The 21,641-nt window shown below is 34.5% G+C and overlaps 1 protein-coding gene across 1 annotated transcript; it reads left to right on the top strand.

The window, feature by feature from the left end:
- Positions 1-451: 451 nt before the first annotated feature.
- Positions 452-15,993, top strand: LOC149774652 (barrier-to-autointegration factor-like). The gene is made up of 3 exons (XM_089944825.1): positions 452-594; positions 7,145-7,269; positions 15,813-15,993. The coding sequence occupies exons 2-3, from the start codon at positions 7,147-7,149 to the stop codon at positions 15,957-15,959; spliced, it is 270 nt and encodes an 89-aa protein (XP_089800951.1). The 5' UTR covers positions 452-594; positions 7,145-7,146; the 3' UTR covers positions 15,960-15,993.
- Positions 15,994-21,641: the final 5,648 nt, after the last annotated feature.

Raw genomic sequence — 21,641 nt, 5'->3', positions numbered from 1 at the left:
ATCGGTAGTAGTCAGGTTATAAGGTGAGATGGATCCGATCAAGCCCCATCGGGTTCGCAGACACGTTCAAGTTTAAAGGTATTTTGTTTTGTGCTCAGCACCGACTTTATTACGTACTACTAACACTGATTTAGTTTAATTGTTTAAACTATATCTACCGTCAACATAAAAATTAAGAAAGAAAAGAAACATGAAGCCGATGAAGTGAAGTAATAACTAGTTACCAAGTCAAAATATGTACTGATACTTACGAAGCCCAGTACCATAAGATCACGAAATACGACTCAGCACCGACTTTATTACGTACTACTAACACTGATTTAATTTAATTGTTTAAACTATATCTACCATCAACATAAAAAATAAGAAAGAAAAGAAACATGAAGCCGATGAAGTGAAGTAATCACTAGTTACCAAGTCAAAATATGTACTGATACTTACGAAGCCCAGTACCATAAGATCAAGAAATACGACTCAGTGTACACGATCAAGGTTTAACCGAGCTGTTCTCTAATCGCTACATGCTAAGGTTATCTCAGCCAGTAATAAACTGATAAAGAAGACACCTAGTTTACGGATCAAACCGAAAAGGAGGTAAGTACATAAGTTTACTGGACAAAGATTTTATTACACAAATAGGATCTAAAACACATTCTTTATATGGATACGATATAAATAGTTTAGATTCAATTGGTAAATCTATGCTTTTGAGAAAAATACTGCCTATCGTCTCGCCAGTTGGCACTGTAGTAACTTCCTGGTACATGCTGGTAGAGCATTCATTGAACATACTAAAGCAGGGATTGATTTTATCAATAATATGCAGATGTACACAAGAGTTTTAAAAGGTGTACGACATGAAGCAATGATATCAACTATAGTAGTTGTAATATGTGTTTATATTTGAACTTTATATTCGTGAAATTAAAAATTGTTATTTATCGTAGATTGTGTGAATTTTTAAAATATGTGGCTTTTAAAAAAGACAACTCATTGACCAAAATAGACATTGTATAGAAGACCACGTAGCTTCCTGATCATACCGGAATGATTTTGAAACTATCGCTCAGGTCCAGAAAAACTTTGCTTCTCTCTCTCTCTCTCTCTCTCTCACACACACACACACACACACACACATACACACGCAGCACATCTTTTCATTTCTGCCTGGGCAAAGTAGGTCGACATTGCTATCAGTTTGGCGTCGGTGTGCGGGTCTGTCAGTAAGCATTATAAATTAATCTGAACGTATAGTGCTCGTGTTTTGTGTTTGCTTTTAGTAGCACATTTACCAACGGATATAAAGTTGTACATCATAATTAAAATATCCATATATACTACTGCGCTTTTTTGACTCACTTCATTTCATGATAGTATTATTACTAATAATAAATACATTGCAACACTCACATTTCCTTGTAAAAGTGAGCCAATAATGTTTTTGGAAAACAAGTTTTCTATTTAAATATTGGTTGACAATCATATGCAAGAAATACAGAAAATGATTAATTTATTAGGTTAAATCATTTAATAGAATTACAAAGTGTATGATTGATTTAAGATATAAAATGGAAAATCATAATCTTTATCACCAATAATTCATAACGAGGAAAACTAAAACTTTAAAATGTATCAGTATAGCCATTGTCTGGTCTATTCACACAGATAATTGATGAAAATGCAATCCAACAATACCAAAAAATACAGTAAGTATCCAAAACTCAGATAAAAAGATTTACTTTTACTGCAGGAAATTTGTTATAAATAACACATTATTTCCAAAGGAAGCAATCCATATGGATAAAAGTCCGCAGTCCTATCTTTGTTACGTTCCTTGGCATGGGGTACATTTGAATGGAAGCAAAAATGCTCGCCATGTGGGTCATATCTAATGAAGGAACGTGTATTAGTAATGCAAAAGAATCTCACCTATCCTCCAGAAAAGAATATATCCAAGAATTAAATAATTTCACACACTCAAAAAGAAAATCAGCTCAAAATTCTCTACTCGATTGGTCATTACGGAGCGTGGGAAGTTTAGTAATTTCGGGAACAGCTCTCTTAAAGCACTACTGAAGTAACACTTAAAATCAGAGAACTATTAACCAATCCAGGCTATATCATCCACACAGTAACATTATAAAATTGTCAAGGTCATTACACACGTATTCAAACATCTAGGCCTACAAGGATTGATAATGACCAGAACAGTCGATCTTTGTTCTTTCACTTTCAAACACTTTTACTGGGAATTGGGTAGAATGCCAATGCAAGTAGTACGATTTATAAGAATTCTTAAGTACTGGTTCAAATTGATAGAGATGACTGATGATAGATGCCCGAAACAAGGTCCAAGCCTACAATTAACATGGAGCGAACACTGTAACTGTTGGGTGAATACAGCTAGGAATCAACTGTTTTTCAATCTAGGTGGTGAGAATGTCTTGTGTCTCTTTTTTATACTCGTTTTCATTATATTTCAACAAGGTTGTAAAGATGGTTTTCAACAAGAAATTGAGTTGTCGGTGCTGTGTAGATTATTAAAAATCTCCGTACAGTGTTAGCCTACTATGCATTATCAAAAATGGAAGCTTCCCATAATGGGAATTACCCCTATGTTGAAAGATTGAGTCCTTTTTGTGCAGATACAGAATATGAGTTTCACTTTGTTGTCAAATATCCTATGTATAACAATATGAGAAAAGCCCGTGTACATTCATACATTCATTGTAATGCAATAACAGTTTTATAACTTTATCCAGGGAATCAATAATAATGTTAATATTCTACAAAATGTTGTTATTTATCCAGTAAAAACCTTTAAAAGTGAAAGAATTAGTGTGGTAATCCTAGAATCATTGATTTTGTGGTTGTACCATATTTTTAATACATGCGTGTAATTTGGGCCGATGGCTAATGCTGCGAATAATAATAATAATTATTATTATTATTAGTAGTAGTAGTAGTAGTATTGCATTTATTAATGATGCAGGACCATAAGTAATAACAACTAAAAATTTAACAAATCTGATCAAGTTGAATTATTTAGAGAAAATAGGTTAAACAAATAGGTGAAACATAGCCTCAACAAAATAATTTTTTGTTAAAACTTAGCTGGATCTATGAGATAGTTGTTGACATCCGGTCACATCACTTTAGCCCATATTGTTAAATTATTTATCCAAATTATTTATCCAAATAGCAGATGGAAATTTTAAGGACATTTTTTCAATTTCCATGACATTAAGTTTCTGTAAATAGCGCAATTAAGCATCTTTTTTGTAACCGTAAGACAGTGCATAAATGACCACCTGAACTTATGATCGCTGTATTTATATTTGTCATTTTATTAATGAAAATTATACAGTATACCAACTAAAGTACTAATACAGTCTTCAAACTGTCGTGCCACTCATTGGCGGATATTGTCATCTACACCTGTGCGCGACACATACACACCACAGAGGTACCACACCTTCTCAACTTACAATAATAATCAGTGTTTTTGTATCCTGCCTTTCGAGAAGATATTGCAGAAGTTCGTAAATAAAAATGAAATAATAAATAAAATAAAACGGTTTGCAATACTGAACATATTTAAAACTACAGTATTGTTACTAAGAGATTGTTTTCACCTTGCAATATAGCGTAAGTCCCAATGCGAGCAAGGTGCCGTCCATTTAGTACGTACGCATGGAGAGGGAGGAGGGTTAAACCAAATGCATATGTTTGCGTATGGGGGGGGGGTCTACTGATAATGTACGTATAAGAAACGGGGTCATGGTGAAACCTCGATAATAATTTGTCTAATACGTAACCTGTTCAACTGGGTTCAGTCGGCGTTTGAATTTTAGACAAACTTTTTAAAGTTACACAGCTTATTTCTTTGATGCAGCAAGACATTCAATGTCGTTGACTATCTGTTTTATTAAGCACATAAGTATTATTAATCCTTCATCGTTTCTGCTTGGATTAATTGTCGCCCATTCTATAGAATTGGGGGGAGGGGGAACGTCAAGCGTACGTACGCAGGTGGGTGTAAAAAAGTACACATGTTTACAGGTGGGTGTCAAGGTTTGCCAGATTTTTCGGCACGTATTGAAAAGATCTTACCCATGAGCAGTGAAAAAATGTACATCCTAAGGTCATCCGGATGGAACCTATGAGCTGCAAAGACAAAAGGACTTCTGTTAAATGGGTGCACCCTAACCATGCTGAAACCAAAAATCACGGTCAGGGAAGATCAGGTTTAAATACTCGGTTTTTAAGTTGTTTTCATGTTTGAAAATAACAGTAACCTCCTGAGGCCAAAAAGAAATGTTTCCGGTCAGCTGACCATCCCAGTTATTCATTGCTGACCCTTGCAACCTTTTCACAGTGATATGTGCACCTAATTTAGCTGGTTTTGCCCAGTAATTGAAGTGCTTAGAATATTATATATATATATATATATATATATATATATATATATATATATATATATATATATATATATATATATATATATTCAGCATGATAATGTAAAACAAAAAACCTACCTTGCATAATTTTAAAATCACTGTAGGAAACACATTTTGTTTGTTTCACAGCAAGTGCCCCGGTCCGTTCGGAAAATAGTTTCATAAAAGCTGAAAGAAGGGGTATCAACAGTTCTCCACACGCGACTTGTCAAAACAATGAAAGACTATACAAGATAATACATGATAATAATAGTTCATCTTTTCTTATATGTTTTGATGATTTTGAAAGTGTTGTGCATGTTTTCGGTTATGTGTGAAATTCTACACTTTACACGTGCCCTGTAGATGCATGAAAAATTTAGGGGTGAAACGATCCATCGATATATCGATGCATCGACATTTTTGTTGGAACGATACACATATCGATACAAGAGAATGAGAAATGATACAAAACGATACTTTCCATCTACAAGTTATTTAGTCTTCATAAGTTATGAATAATTATTATTAGTTAGCCTTCTTATTCTATAAATATAGAATTCATCTGAAACAGCATTTGCAGTCCTGGGCACTCATTTTATTAGTCAAAACGAAAAAGACTATTGAGAATACTCGCTCACCGTCTGCAAATTCAAACAACCTGACATGTTTCATAAACTGCCCCCACCCCAATTCCATGCTAATTATCTTAACCCAGCAGCACGTTCATCATAAAGGATACATTTCAAACGTTTTCCATGTGCATAATGAATATAATGAAGTACTTTAATCATCATTTAATAACCAATTTTAAGCGAAGTTACTACACTGAATTTGATCTTGACTTCTTTGGTCTATTTATAGATAAAATACCAGCGCGAATCACGATGAAATATGATACGTTCAAATATTATTGCTCCGGTTGAAGTTAAATAAAAATTACCAATCAGGAATCAACGTATCTTAAGCCCTGCATGACAGACAGGAAATAGTAACAAAGCAACAGAGAACTTCGGTCGAAAGTCTTTGATATATAAAGTATTTAAACGTAGATGCCGGCATGGTGTGTGATTGCATCAATTGTGCGAAACATGTGCGAATTCGCACACATGGAGAACAGTGATGAGCGAGAACTGCAAATTGGTTGACAGTCCCGCGTTTGAAAATGTGCTCGGCGAAGTATACAATTTTTATTTAACAGTTCTTGTCGCGAAATACTTTTCGGGTAGGCAACAGTTTACACATCTGGTGTCTTCAGTCATGACTAAAATGGTTGTTAAACTAAATTTGGCTGGCACATTGTGCCATGGAATAAGCAAATTTTCCCAACGCCTGTACAAAATAGAGGCCACCTAGAAAAAACAAAATGTCTGATTTCCGGTGTGGTTCATTACGTGATGACAGTAATTTTTAAAGTTATGAAGTATATTGCTTTATTGGAGCTGGGAAAATGTTAATGGAGATACCACTGAGTGATTTTAAGCCAAAAAATTATGTTAAATACGAGTCAGATATACATGTTGGATGGAAAAAATTAGAGGGCATAACGGCCAGTATCCCATTCAGCGGTATTTCGAAATTAACTGTAGAAAGGGTAGAATACTGAATATTTAAAATATTGGCTATTTAAAGTAATAATGCAATTTTCATTTTTTTATCAATCAATTTAGCCCTGCAAGTCGCATGCTGCAAAAAACCATGTATTCATATCAGGGATAATATAAACTGAATAAGTAAGGATGAAAATAAATGAAGTTATGAAGTAAAGATATTTGTTTGAATACCTCTGTCTGCATAAGCAGACTGTGGCATTGATGGACTGAAAACCCTAATGTAATATCTGTGAGCTCTGGAAAATTCTAAATAACACCCACAAAGATCAATTCCCCAACATCTTCAAGGTGACAAAGCTAGCAATGCATTTGCACTTTCATGCACATCTAATGAACAGATTAATTTCTATACAACTGGAGGTGACATCTTTTAAAGAGTTTGATTTCAGTAGAGCTCATAAAAAGTGGAGTATTCAAGTGTAAGGTAAATATTGAACCATAACTGTCTCCTTCTTCCCCCTCCTCTCTCCTTCTTTTCTACACTCCGCTCGTTCCGGTGACAAAGGGTGAAGAACCACCCCTTAATATAGTGTTAGGTAAATATTGAACCATAACTGTTTCCTTCTCCCCCTCCCCGTCTTCTTCTTTACTACACTCACCTCCTTTCGGTGATAAAGGGTGAAGTTCCTCATAATATAAAATCTTGGCAGCATCTCTCCTTAAATTGTAAATGGAAAAAATTTGGAATTTCTCCTTTTATGCAGAGATATTTAACCAGTAAATGAAGGTGCTGATGGAATAAATGAAATTAGCATTGAATTTGCAAGGAAACTGCTTTATTTGTTCAGTTTTGAAGATAACATCGTAATGTCTCTCAACTTTAAGTTGAAATTGGTAATAAAATGTTTTCTATATGTAATCTGCATACTGGAAATACAACCATTATGTCAACATACATAAAGTGGCACCACCTACCTTTGAGATGGAAAGACCTTCAACTGCATCGATAATCGTATCGATATGTAGCACAGGTGTATTGTTTCACCCCTAGAAAGCTTTCCAGGTTTTTTTTTTTTTTTTTTTTTTGGGGGGGGGAGAAGGTTGCTTTCATCCCTGTCATTGGTATGATGGACTATCTTTGTAATTATTTAGATATGGGAGACACTGACAAGCACACTCAGTTTGTGGCAGAATCCATGAGAGATAAACGTGCTAATGCCATTCCAGGAATTGGCAGAGCTCACTATGCAAATTTTCAGCGCAATGAGATAACCATGGTATGTATTAGTTTTAATACCATTTTATTGTATACCGTGCCTAAAATAACACAATTAACATACCTCCTTTCTTTTTCAATTCAATTCGAACAGGAGAAAAACTGGATTGAGTATTTCATTGTATGTATTATGTTCCCTATCCGGTATTGCAAACATAATTAGTCATAAGCCATTAAGCAAATTTAGAGAAGTATTTAAAACAAACTGTGTCGGGTGCAAAAGATAATTTTATTTGTGCATGGTTTTCTTTGTGTAATCTTCTATGACTACCATAACAATGAAATATCCGGGATATAATCTGCGTTTACATAAATTTACTTAAAATAACAGATGTCATTATGGCTCATCAATTTCTATGTCAATACAACTATTTTGAAGTATCAGCAACAAGCTGAAATAAACTAGTTGACTCATAACATAGTTAAAAGGTTAAATTCCTGTAGAATCAGCCGTGTAAAGTTTCGCTAACATAACTGTTTTTCTGTTTTATTTGTTTGTCTTGTCTATGTTTGTATTTGCCTTTGAAAAGGTTTCACTAAAGAGTCGAAAGCGCTCAGGCTAGCTACATACTAGTTTCGCACTGTCCGTTGTCAGTTTATTGCATATATATATATATATATATATATATATATATATATATATATATATATATATGTGTGTGTGTGTGTGTGTGTGTGTGTGTGTGAATTGGGCGGAGCTAATAGTTCAATGATATCACCATATGGCTTGGGTGGAAATGAATCAAGTAAGATTGTTTTGATATTACGCCTGAAGTTTGTGATAGAGGAAGAGGAAACAATTAGGACATGAATGAACTGCCTTTTGAACAGATATCAGTATTGGTATATTTGGAAATCAAGTTATAATGAACTGGTCAGAAGTGGAGCATTGCAGCTTGTGATGCCCTCTGTCAAGATGATAAGCGGACCAACTTGAATGGTTTTATTGGCAACTAATTTGCTTCATTTGGTAGAATGTTTACAAATTCCCTAATCATATATGACATCACTGGAAGCATTTCTGATAAAATGTCGGCGTTTTTTATTGCTCTTTACATTATAATCATTTAGGGAAAGCGGGAATATATAGCATCTCACGAAGCCATTTTTTGATTGAGGGATTGTGTTATACCTACGATTAATTTGCCTCAGTTGGCAAACGCGTAAGACCACGAACATTTTAATTATAATTAAATTAAGAAAAAATTGAATGGGCATAACAAAACGTGCATACATCTGAACTTTATATTCACAATGTCATATAGAAGTATGTTTTATTTTCTGACCCTCAGACTCCAAAAACAGAAATATGTCAGCTCTGAGGAAAAGTCAATCTCCGAAATTTGTTAGAGTAGAAATGTGAACTGTCAATCATGTGATGTACATCCTTGATATTTGAACAATATGTATCTTTTATAGTTGTATGGGTATATTTTTGGCATACAAAAAGATTGAACAGTTGATTATGCAACATGCTGAAAGTTGAGAATATATTAAAGTGTAAAAGAATCCTATCTCAGTTTCATATACAAAATATACATACAGAAACACATATAAAAAGAAAACACAAACATCAGATTGTTTATTTGTTTTACAAAATACTGTACAAGTATTTCTTATTATTCAGAACGAAACAAGAAATCTTAAACATCATTCGCTTCTTCATCAACAACTCAGACTGAACTTGCGACGTTGTAAATGTCAAATAAAACCTTGATTCGAACTTCAGTTTATTAGAACATGTCATTAGTAGGACTTCTAAATCTAGTTCATGGATAATTTCTGGATTTGATTTCTTAAAACCGTAAGTTCTTTTTTCATGTCCACAGTGTTTTTCCTGGGAAATAAATTATTTGTTAAATTTTTCAAAGCTTCTTGTTTTCATTCTTTCTTGTTACAGTTTATTAGAGGCTAAACATGTAACATAAGAAATTGGGTTGGTCGTTCTCGGGAAATTTGAAGTTTTGCTAAACATTTTCAGAAAACTTTATTATTTTTAAGTTTGAGTTCACCTAGATTCTTTAAATCTTTTAAAAATCCCAAATATTATTTTACAATATTGAAATCTTTAGTGAAATCGTCAAACTTTTTCTAAACTATCATCAAAAATAATGATTTTTTAAAAAATTTTACTCAGGAGTGGTTGGAAATTTTAAAAATGGAAGTACATCTAAAAAGGTTGGAATTAGAGATAAGACAGGTTCAGTTTCAGATTGAAAATATGCAAATGGAAAGAAAGATGGAAGTAAGACGAATGTAGTTTTAGAAAGAGAGAGATGAATGACAAATGCAGTTTCAGAAAGAGATGGAAGTAAGACGAATGGAGTTGCAAAAAGAAAGTGAGGAGAAAGAAAGATAAATGCAGTTATAAGAACAACAAATGTAATTAGATAAGGAAGTAAGAGCGAAAGAGAGGGAGTATCAATTTCAAATAAAAGAATTAGAGCTGGCAAATGGAAAACACTCCCCTACTTTTGATGTTTTAAGAAATATCAAGTTAGTACCTTCTTTTCTGTAAGAAGAAGTAGACATATATTTTCTTTATTTGAAAAATTGCTGAGAGTTGAAGTGACCAAGAGTGTACTGGACTCTATTTTTGCAATGTGTACTTACTGGTAAAGCTAGTGACATTTAAATGTTCAGTCTCACTAGAGCAGAGTGCTGACTATGCTGTAGTTAAGGACACTATCTTGATTGGTTATGAGTTAGTCACTGAGGCTTATGAGCAAAAAAATCAAAAACTATAAAACAGAAGTGGACCAGACCTATGTCGAATTTGCAAGAGAAAAACCACGACAATTTGATAGGTGGTGTTCTTCGAGAAAGGTTAATAAAGATTACGAGAGTCTCGGACAGGTAATATTGGTTGAAGAGTTTAATAACTGTGTTCACAGTGACATTAGGATTTATCTTGACGAGCATAATATGAAAACCTTGGAAAATGCTGCTCGTGCTGCTGATGAGTATTCTTTATTTCATAGTTTCTTTTGTAAACAAGACTTCCACTCAGCAGTCTTCTGGCAGAAACTTATTTCAGACTAATACAAGCTCTTCTAAACACGTAACAGTAAAATCACAAATTAATACTTCTGTGCTAAAGGGAAAACAGTTCAGTTTTTGAAAAAATTGAACATAACTAAATCATCTATGAAAGATGGTACAATGGATTCGATACTGATTGAACAAAAATAGGTGTTGAAAAAGCCCCTATAAATAGCCTTTGTCTTGGCAACCGAATGGAACAAAGTTGCACATTCAGAAGGTGAAATAGTGAAACACATGCATCTTTAACATTAAATAATTAAGTTGCTGTCCTACTTCGCTGATGGTTTTAGATATTGTAAATAGTTTCATTGCATTAATGCTTTAAAAATCGGTATTGTTTCATTGGCAGGCAGTATTTTTATACCCTGGGGTTGGCAGCTATGTACGATGATTATGCTAGATGTGCATGTGGTGAAATACCTCAACAACCCAAGTGATGCCCTCATTGTCAGCAAAAAAGTAAGCCCGACACCACACGGTTGTACAGGGTTATATTCCTTGAGGGTTTTCGCTCACCATGGAACCAGATGTTTTAAAACTCGAGTACACCTGCAGCACCTGTGTATCTGCTATGCTATAATACTCGTATTCGTTTTGCCTATGTAGGTCAAGACAGACACATGGTAGATCTACAGAGTAAAACATTGACAACACAACTGAAAAACAGAGATCAGCCTGATATTTAATAATAATAACAATGACATTCGTGCGTGGACATGTGAAACTCATTCGCATAGTTAACGCAAAAAACCATGGCCTATTATGGAACTGGGCTTTGTGACATTCGTGGATTATTTGCGGTCACACAAAAACCCTTCACAGCTCTACCCTGCTTGCTGTCCTCATCACTAAACAAGTGGCCGTGAAGGTCGTGGATAGTGTCAAAAACGCGGATGTGGCTTGATTGAAACAAATGGCCTTGCAGGCAGATCAGAAGCTTTCACTTCGATTGCACCGATTAATAACACAAATACGAAAGATTTTTCTAGCTACATTGCCATCGACAGAATTAGTGCCACCTGCAGTGGGTAAAATCATTAATGAAGCTGCTTGACAGCAATTGTCAGGTTCAGCGATTGCAAATCTGGCAATGGGGAGAGGCTTTGCACAGTATTTAAAAAACAAATCAATAATCAATAATTTAGCAGTGTCCCAGTTCAAAGAGGCATTTGACATGGAAGCGCCCGTGTTAATGGATCGAACCAAGATAGATTTTCAGTATTACTCATACCGAGCCAGAGACCCTAATCAGTTAAAATAGAATTGCAAGCGTAAGACACCTGTAGGTTTTTCCTTCTATGTGAGGCATTTTTGGAAGTGGAGGGAAATCATGTACACAAGAACAATGCCAATTACGATGCCAATGCCCAAGTGGGACCTCTTCACAATGGCATCATGGCATTGTTTATCAGTCACGTTACGCCATCGATGGAAAAGTAATTGAAGCCATTCTGGACAACGTTGACTTGTCCACAATGATTCTCGGACTAACACAATACAGCAAAGATTACACGACAACCATTGGTCTAACTATGAACAGAATGTACCTGATTGTGCAGGCCATAGAGCAAATATAATCAGACATTTTCAAAGTGTTGCTGGTGATGCTGATACAGATGTAGAAATTTTAACGTTTCCTGATAATCTCAATCTTGGATTTGCAACAGCGTCGATTACAACTTCATGGAGCCTCATTGCAGTTTTTGTGTGCGATTCCCCTCAGCCATATCGCTGGGTTTTGCAGAGATGTCCACAAGGTGATAATTGGAGCCAAACATTTCATTAAAACATCAATGACGCCATTTGGCATGTTGCAGATGTTTTCGGGGACAGAGTTGCATTTGACGCACTGACTTTGTGGATGCAAGTGTTATACCTTTCAATGGGTGCAGAATCACACTTGTTATCATTTATGGAGTCAGGAAAAGTCTTTAGTATGACTTGGTTAGGGGCTTGCTCTCGTGATCATCTGCATCCATGGCAGATGTTCTAACCATTGGTTGGTCCTACATATAAATAGTGTTTATCAGTGTTGGTTATGTTGTGCATGTTATTAGTAACGGACCTAAAATGAAGCGACGTTAATCTGACCTCTCAAAGCTTGAAACATTCTCATAATAGCTACTTCTCAACAATGGATGTATATACCAAAAAATTATACAAAATATTTTCTTCCAATTTAATGCTATTTCTGTATTAAAGTGTTGCAGATCTAATCTCCAAAATGGCCACTAATGACTACTCCTAAATCGGTGCATTGATCAACATGGGGTTTAAACGAATATTGTATTCATTTCAATGTGTACCACATGAGAGAAAATGGTATTCAGTTGACTTCCAACCTGGCACCAAAGCGACGAGATTGGAAAACATTTTGTCAATATTCTTGTTGACATGTACATGACGTTTCTTGGAAAACACTTCTTGCGATATTAATTGGTTCTGAATAAAAATGGTAATCCTCAACATAACAATGGTTGGCCTTAGGACTTTTGAAAACCTGACTTAACTGAGCTTTGTATTCAGTTCAGTGAACAAATTGATCGCTTGAAATCTGACTTTGAATTTAAGATAATTCCATAGGTTTTAAGCTCTACCGGCGTTTAAGCATGATAAACCAAATTTGCATAAATGGATTTTATTTAATCAAAGCCTAACTCAAAATTAAACAAAAACAATCATAGATTTAAACAAACGTTTGTGAGTATATCATGAGTTTGAGATTTTGTATCAAGGACATGAGCTGACACTCTTAGAAAATAGTTTAATATGTTGCCTCGCTTCCCAATAATGCCCTTTTGAAATAATTATCTTCCCTTGTAGGTGAATTATTTTACTTTGACTGCATGATTTCCTCTTTTTCCTGTCTATTCCATTTTCAAGTTGCATTGAGGTTCTAATTTTCAAACTTGTTAAGCAAGTCTTTAATGCCTTTAGGTTGCTACAATGCTGGGAGCACGAGTTTTGGCATTGAGATTCCAACGTGCTTGCAGTTGTACATTTTCTAGAGGATCATCCCTATCATAGCGTTCAAATAACGAAGGTTACAAGTGACATTTAGGATGCAAGTATCACTTGCATTTCCATTGAATCAATAAAAGATACTTGCAAGTACAACTTTATGAATTTGTTTAGAGTCTATATTTGCTTTGATAATGTTAACGATTTATGGCCTGATTATCTATGTATGTACAGTGCTCAAAGAAAATCTTTTGGACACTGGCCCATGACTGGCGACTTAAAAAAGGTAAGCCCTGACTCAAACTCCACAAGCCCAAACTCTAATTTCCATGTTCTCAAAAATACCCTGTTTTCAATATTATTGTTCAAAAACTCGTTGCATTTCTACATGTCAAATATGAGAATATAAGAACAAAATCATATTAAATTGACTTGTGTCTATATTAAATTGACTTGTGTCTATATTAAATTGACGTTGTCTATATTAAATTGACTTGTGTCTATATTAAATTGACTTGTGGCTATATTTGAATCTCAAACAATTTTACGCAAAGCAATGTTTTTGTCCGGTCCCGCTGAGGTCAGCCTTTGTATAATTGTGCTAATAATGTCATCCGCAGATCAATATTGGTCATGCTCGTTAGCATCAGAACCGTGTCCTGATTTATTTCTAGTTCTGTTTACACAAGATTTGATGTTTTTCATAGATGCCACTTCATTTGTTTAACCAGTTTTTCATCAAAATGTTGAGGAGTGGTCTAAAGTGCTCAACATTACGGATCACTGCCATCTCATCTTTGTCTGCGTGGGTATGAGTCCCGGGCTTGGCCAGTGTGGGTACGTGAGAAAGCTTACCAGTAGCTTCTCATGTGTCGGTGGTTCTTTCCAGGTTTTTCTTGGGTTCATCCTCTATTTATACTGACCGCCATGTATAGCCTATCTTGTGCCAAAAAAATGGTGTTAAACCCTACAACAACAACATCAAAATATTGTAAGCTTAAGCAAGGGACGGCTAAATTAGTAATCATTAATCCTTAACTGGAAATGTTGAACAACGCGATTGGGCCATTAGTAATGCTTAATTCAGTACAGGTGGGGGATGGTACTATAATTAAAGTAATGGCTACAAATTATGGTAATAGCGAAGTCCCATTTCCTTCAGTTAAGTTGCATACACCATTTAGCAGTGAGTGTGTGAAAGAATGTCTTCTAATAAAAAGTAATTCCATAGCTGCTTCTTCACAGACTTTGATGCTGTATACAGCAGTATAGTATACATATGGTGAAAATGAAATGGCACTGACGCTTATGAATAATCCATCATAGACAAGTAGTGGATTTTGAATACAGCCTGGAGAAATTGAATATGAATTCTTTTTCTGCACATGCTGTTTGAAAATAAAATGGAATCTAGTCAGTCTAGAACAACCTTGACAGTAGATCCTTAACATGGTAGGAAGGCCTGAATTGGCCGTAAGAAGCATCTTGTGATGAAGACTATAACACAATTCTCCATGCACTTTGATAACAATAATAACACATTTTGAATTCAAAACATTATTGTTACCCTAAATCAATAGTCTGGAATATTCATTTTCTTTGCTCACGTCTTTCTGTACATTTGAAGTGTTTATTGTGCCACAATTGGTCATTCAGTTTTCAAAAATTCATTGATTAATGAAATTTGAGTTTAAATCTCTAACCACGTTCTTGGTGTCCTAATAATGGGTTCAAAGCTACATGTTTGATATCCAATATCTAATAGTTTTCCTTCCTGTAGACCACCAGCCTCATTGTATCCTATTTATAAAGCACCCATGCCTCTGCAAATGACTACACTGTACAATGATAAAAACTAATTTATCTAGTCCCGTTTTCAAATATCATACCAGAAGTATGAGTAATAATTAGTTATTACAAATACGTAAATATATATTTAAAAAAATTACTACTAATATGTAAACGTTTTCCTGATTTAACATTAAACTTGGTATTTGACGATTCTACCTACCCGTTCAGCCAATTTGTATTACCAATAGCCCTTAAACAAGACCCTGAAGAAAAAAATCGGAAAACTTGCGTGTTTCTGCCGAAATCATTTTAGTCAGTTTTTTCCTTTTTATCTCAACTTCACCGAAGGTCTTCCGATTATTATACTTAAAGACTTGAAAGTCAACATAACCACGTTAGAATTGTTTATTACTTGTAACACCTGCAAAAAAATTCTGCATTTGGCCTCAATTATGCAGCTTTAAGCAATAAAATAATAAATTAGCAGTTTGTCCTGTTATGCGCTAGCCTTAATGGCATTATGCGGCCACGCATTGCTGCACTGGTTGCAACAAGTTTTTTTTAACATTTCCGGTCCCCACTAGACTGGTTTATTGAGAGGGACGTTGGGTTATCAGATTATTTTAGCACTATATGTATGTCAGAGTTTTAATTTATATCAGGAAAACGTTTACATATTAGTAGTGATTTTTGGATATATTTATGTATTGGCGCTAACCGAATATTACCTTTGTGTATATTTTTCAGGCACACCAGGTACTAGCAGAGTACTTGAGAATGAATATGAATGAAGAAAAGTTTAGAATATGGCTTGCTAGAACTGGAATCATGACGCCTAACAACACTGAAGCTTGCTTTCGGGCTTTAAGTGAATGGTGTTCAAACCACCTTTGAATGAATTGATGAAATAAAGAAAAAGCATTTGTCACTTGAATTGTCAGTTAATTTTTCAAACACTCACACCTAAGTCTGCAAAGTAAAGTACGATAACGCCAATATAGAAAGAAACACTTTTTTTTCAGGGTTTTTTTCTGGCACATTTGGTTGCCAGGTTTTCAAGAATAGGACAATGTCGGGATGGCTACCCGACCCATTGCTCCCTATGTACCTGGAATATTTTTCTTATAAAAAAATAGATAAAGAATCAGACAATGTCTTTTGCAGAATTCATTCACTGACAGCCACTTCATCAAATTATTTTCTGTATATTTACCCTACAATATGGATGTGAATTAAAAGATTTATTTTGAAGCAATAGAAGGCGAAAGGAATAAAAAAGAAATGAACAATGTTGTTTGGTAGAAGGACAAGGTATTTGTACTGTAAAGAAGTGTTGGTAAACACCTTAAACCTAAAATACATGACAAATGAACATATTGATGAAATTCCTAGTCCTGAAACACTTGAAATTGAAAAAAGTCTACAATTGAGCTCATATTGTCTTGTAATCTGGAGAAAACAAGAGAGAGAGACGGATATAGTGTGGGATAATTATACATTTTGGAATCATATCATTTTACATAAATATGCTCGATTCTTCAACAAAAATGTATACCATAATGAAGTGTTGGTGCTTTGACTTTATAATCACAGCCTGAGAGATCTTATTAATATTACGACTGGGGTTAAAACTTTATTAAATATGTAATATGCAACTTTGAATAAAGCGGAGTCCATTATGTGGTGAATAATTAATATTCTAAAGGCTTGTGTTGTATAAATAATTTAAATTAAACGGAAAGGATGTCAGAAAGAGTTACAGATATCGAGCAGTTTATCATGCGACGTTTTTTTTTTAAAATGTGCATTCAGTAAGAAGCACATAGTAAATTTCGCTAGAATATATCAGACTTAATAAATTCATCATGAAAATAATAATGTTTTAACTGAAAATTATTTTCTGGAGGAGAACAGCAGTAATATATCAAACTTTTTTTCTACAGTTTTATGGCTTATAAAAATATTTGTCAAGTACGACATCACTGAATAACTTGTAGGCTTCGAACCTGAGAACGAGAATAATTATAGTTGACAATAATATAGACAAAATATTACTTTAATAGCGAGAATCTCGCATATTTCTAAAGTAAACAGACCAGATCGTTTCTAAGGAATTCTAAAGTATTCAGTAAATTATCCTACCAACTAACAGTCTGAAGAATTTTTCTCAACAAATCGCTCAGTGGTCAATGAATTCTATAATTTTAGTGATATAAATCTATTGAAAAAAGATGACAGAAAAAGAATCACAAAGTTAATTTCGTGCAAAAGCAGCGTACTTACATTGTATATGCAGACATAGTAAAATGTAATTTTTCATTTCCAACAATAGTATCGCGGATTATTCCTAATATTTTCTTTCAAGTCGATGAACTCATTTTGAACAGATAGCTCGGCTTTTGTTTTCTCTCGCAGATAATAACATCTACAATCCGAACGATTGAGACATTTTGTAAAGCAACATGACGATGCTGTACATTTGTTGCACTCTTGTTAAGCAGGAATTAAGCCGGAAGTGATATTGGGCCGCTTTGGTCTATGCTGCCTCCATTTCATTAAAGGGAGGAAAACCGGCTATGATTCCTCATTTACTTATTTAAATAAACTTGATACATGTATATCAAAATACGACAGAGTCAGTCAGCAGCTGTTTTAAACTCATGTTAAATTGCTTCTGGCAGTCTGATCTCTCTATCCCTCCGTTGCACATTTACGGACTCACTAAAATCCAAACACATTAATACATTTATACATGTAGAATTACACATAAATAATTCATTGTTCTGAGAGATGATTTGATTATTTTCGTTTCTCCTTATTTATTTCTCTCTATACTTGATCATATATGAAGAGTTGTTGTTTCGAGTGGCCCCTCTTTTATTTTCATTATCCTTCATGCATTTGTTTTTCTTTCTATCCAATTCGTTCCTCCTTTATATTTAGTAAGGACCAAATGTATGTCACACATATGCACTTAAGTCAAGGTCATACAGAGTGAGCATTAGACAGTGTTCTGGACAATAAATACTCAAGGTGAGTTGGCAATTCAGACTTTTCTCTTTTCTATATAGTAGGTAAGGATGATGATGGGTATACTGGCTCTTTAGTATAAATATAAACTGATGAATTGCTTGTATTGGTAGTTTTTATTTCAACGTGTTCTTGTCGAGTGCTTTTGCATGAAATCCAAATGATTTGGACACCTAGTCCTGTATAATGGGTGCACAACCCGCGGCCCTCGAACATGTTCTGTCCGGCCCTTAGGACAAATTAAAACAACACAGAAATCTGGCTCATGAACAGTAATTAAATTAAAGAAATTAGAAATCCATTGGGCTACTAAAAATAAAACTATATAAAACATTCATGTCAAGCAGTAGTTTATTTCAACATTTATAAATTATAATTTTGTTTACCAGTCGCTGCTATATAGAACATGCTGCGTCGTGTTTGCTGCCCTAAAGTGGTATTAGAAAATGCAATCTGGCCCTTGGCCGAAAAAGGTTGTGCACCCGTCTTATATAAGATCCTGATGAACAAGAGTGCTACCGGCAGCGCATGGTATGATACGATATTAATTATAACCAGTCATGAATTTAGATGTATGTAGATACAGCTTGATTTCCTGTGATATTACGAGATGAATGAGATTTTATTATTGTTATTGTCTAATATGGCAAAAATCATGGTCAAATGACAGGTATATCGAAATGCGCTTATAATGGCATAGGAGTCACACATCATAATAATGTTGCGATTTTTACAGGGTTTAACGCCACTTTTTTCAGTACACAACAGGCTATACCTGGCGGCCAATATAACTGGTGGGGAAAGAATCGCCGACTCGAGGGATGCTACTAACAAGCTTTCTCGCTTACCCACACTGACCGAGACTGAAATTTGAACCCATGCAGTCGGGGGTGAGTGAGCAGTGATCTGTAACAGTGAACGCTTTAGGCCATTCAGCCACACCGGTCCCCATTAATATCAGTAGCATAATACTACACTTGATTAGCTGTTTAGTCGAGAAGGTTGTTAATAGAACTAGATACGAGTAATGTTTAGGGATTCTTTAGAACCAGACATTCTACTGATGACAGTTCTTTTAGATATTTTGGTGTTATTGAGCATTTTCTTTTGTAAACCGCAGAATGTGCGCTTGTGCAATATTTTTCTATGAATGTATCCTGTAGTCTTCAGGCAAGTAGTTTAATTGTAATTTAAGCTTTTTAATCATTTATCAGCCTTTGTCCGTATCATACTGTAATTCAATTCAGACAGAATTACAAGCTTGTAGCAATTTATTTTTGTGTACACGTAACTCGCCAAGGTTTAAAGTCAGTCTAGAATTAAGGTGTCAGATTCTAAAGCATGGTTAATTACCTATGTCTGTGTTGCAAGCTAAAAAGTCAAAATATCATTTCATGTTGACTTGTTCTTATGTTTATGTGTACCATATTCGTTAGATTTCGTAATGGTTAATAAATACCAAAGGTGACTGCTTCAGTTAGGAGTTCTGACTTTACCTGTTTTTTTTATAGGTCCCAATGGTAGAACCCGGTAACACATATATTTACATTTCATTATGAAGTGTCGCGTGTGAGTGATTGAAACATTTTCAGGAAATATAAATCGGAGTCATAATAAAACTTTAGAATGATCTTTGATATTTCCGAAAATTCTCGAGTCATAAACTGAGTAGGTAACATCAGAGTAGCAGCAGAAAACCTTCGCTGATACAATTTGCTAATGTCATTCATTTTCCAACAGGTAGATTTAGATAATATCATGAATTTTATCTACTTGTACCTTCTGAAATTCACTAAATGACGAAAACTACAGCTCATAGAATTCACTTGAAAATGTATGCATACCCAAAACACTTCGTCGATTTTAGACCTGTCACATTACACATTTGCTCACATGTATGAATGTTATGACAATTAAGAAGCTTGCTCGGGAAGCATTTATTAGCATCCACACAATCAACAGTCATGATGTTACTTCTGACGATATTTTCAAAACAAAGGATCATATGCTTCAGGTAGGCCTAATGCACGCAGTACCAAGCAACCTATCCTCTTGAGAGCACAGTCTACACAATATCAAATAGAGTATCAAATAGAGTATCAAATAGAGTATCACAAATAATCAGTGATAGGCAGTATCACTTCCATAAGACAAATAAACCAGTTTTAACGACGATTTTGTGTTTGTCCATCTGTCAGTGGTGCTACTTGATTTTCGCTTACAGTTGCCAGTATTTCAGGACCTTCTCTACTATATCAGTTCCCATAGTATATCTACTAAAATGCAATGATAAACATCCAGTAATATTTCATATGAATTTTTTTCGATAATTTTTTTTGAACTTCGTGTGTTTGAAAGTTGTTTTCAGTTCCGCATCAGAGAAGCGGGTGTTAATTTCGGTAATGAGTGTTTGAAGCTGAGCTCTGTCAAAGGACTGAAATCTCGTCAATAAAACAATTTCTCATTTCCACTGCCTATATTACAAAATGATGCACGAACATGCTTGCCGGATCATACTTTTCTCAAAATACATCAAAATTCTCATTGTAGGATTTTTAACTTTGAAAAAAAAAAGGATTTCGGTGCATTGAAAGAAGAGAAAGGGACTTCCACCTGGCAACCACGTTTAAGATAAATGTAAAATAATTAAACAGTTTCTTTGAAAAATAATAATTCTTGAAAACTTGTTATGAATATACTAGTAGTTAGCTTAATGGAGGTATCTAAGCCAAACCCCTATTTTTATTAAGACGACTGTATGATTACCCTTTCCAAATCCCCACATGTTAGTCTGAACAAAATACGAAAACAACTTTGTTGAGGCAACAACATCAATTTCATTATTGATTATTTGTCAAGGACCCGTCACTGAATCATCATCGTCGTCATACAAAATAGGGTTTGGCTTAGATACGCCACCTTTAAGATAACTACTGCGGTTTTTACTTGAAATCTCTAGCGATTAATAATTATACTCTACACAAAATTACTATCCCTAACATTCACATAAAACTTCAATCCGCTATTAATAACTGGCTGGAATTTTACAGATAATAAAACATCGATAATTGACACTGACAATTGCCGACATATTGTTAGATTCTCAGCTATATAATTCGTATCGTCACGACAAAACAAGAATAGATTAATCTTACCTCTGATAGGAAAACCAAGTTCTAGCATTTTGATAAAATTTTAATGTGAGACTAATGATCTATCGACATAACATTTCTTCAGTTCGTCGTCGACTGTGATCTTAGCGTATTTATTATGTGCAGTTGTATTGTAAAGATTATCAACATCATTAGAAAGTGAATCTGTAACGCATGTAAGTTTACTAAAATAATTTGAATTTTCTGTGTGAACCAGAGTCAATTTTATCTTATTTTTGTTTTCAAAATACGTGCTGTACCTTTCATTGTCAAGCATAATAGTCATATGCTTACCTCGGAAAAGAATTATTTTCATCTTTAACGTAGTATCCTCTACTGTAATATCTTCCATTTTTTATATTTCACACAAAAATTGCATTATCCTTCTTTGTAC

The sequence above is a fragment of the Sinohyriopsis cumingii genome, unplaced genomic scaffold, assembly GCF_028554795.1.
Source record: "Sinohyriopsis cumingii isolate HCF-2022 unplaced genomic scaffold, ASM2855479v2 utg000160l, whole genome shotgun sequence".
Classification (NCBI taxonomy): domain Eukaryota; kingdom Metazoa; phylum Mollusca; class Bivalvia; order Unionida; family Unionidae; genus Sinohyriopsis; species Sinohyriopsis cumingii.
The sequence above is the reverse complement of the archived record's forward strand: the minus strand, read 5'-3'. Positions and strand labels throughout refer to the sequence as shown.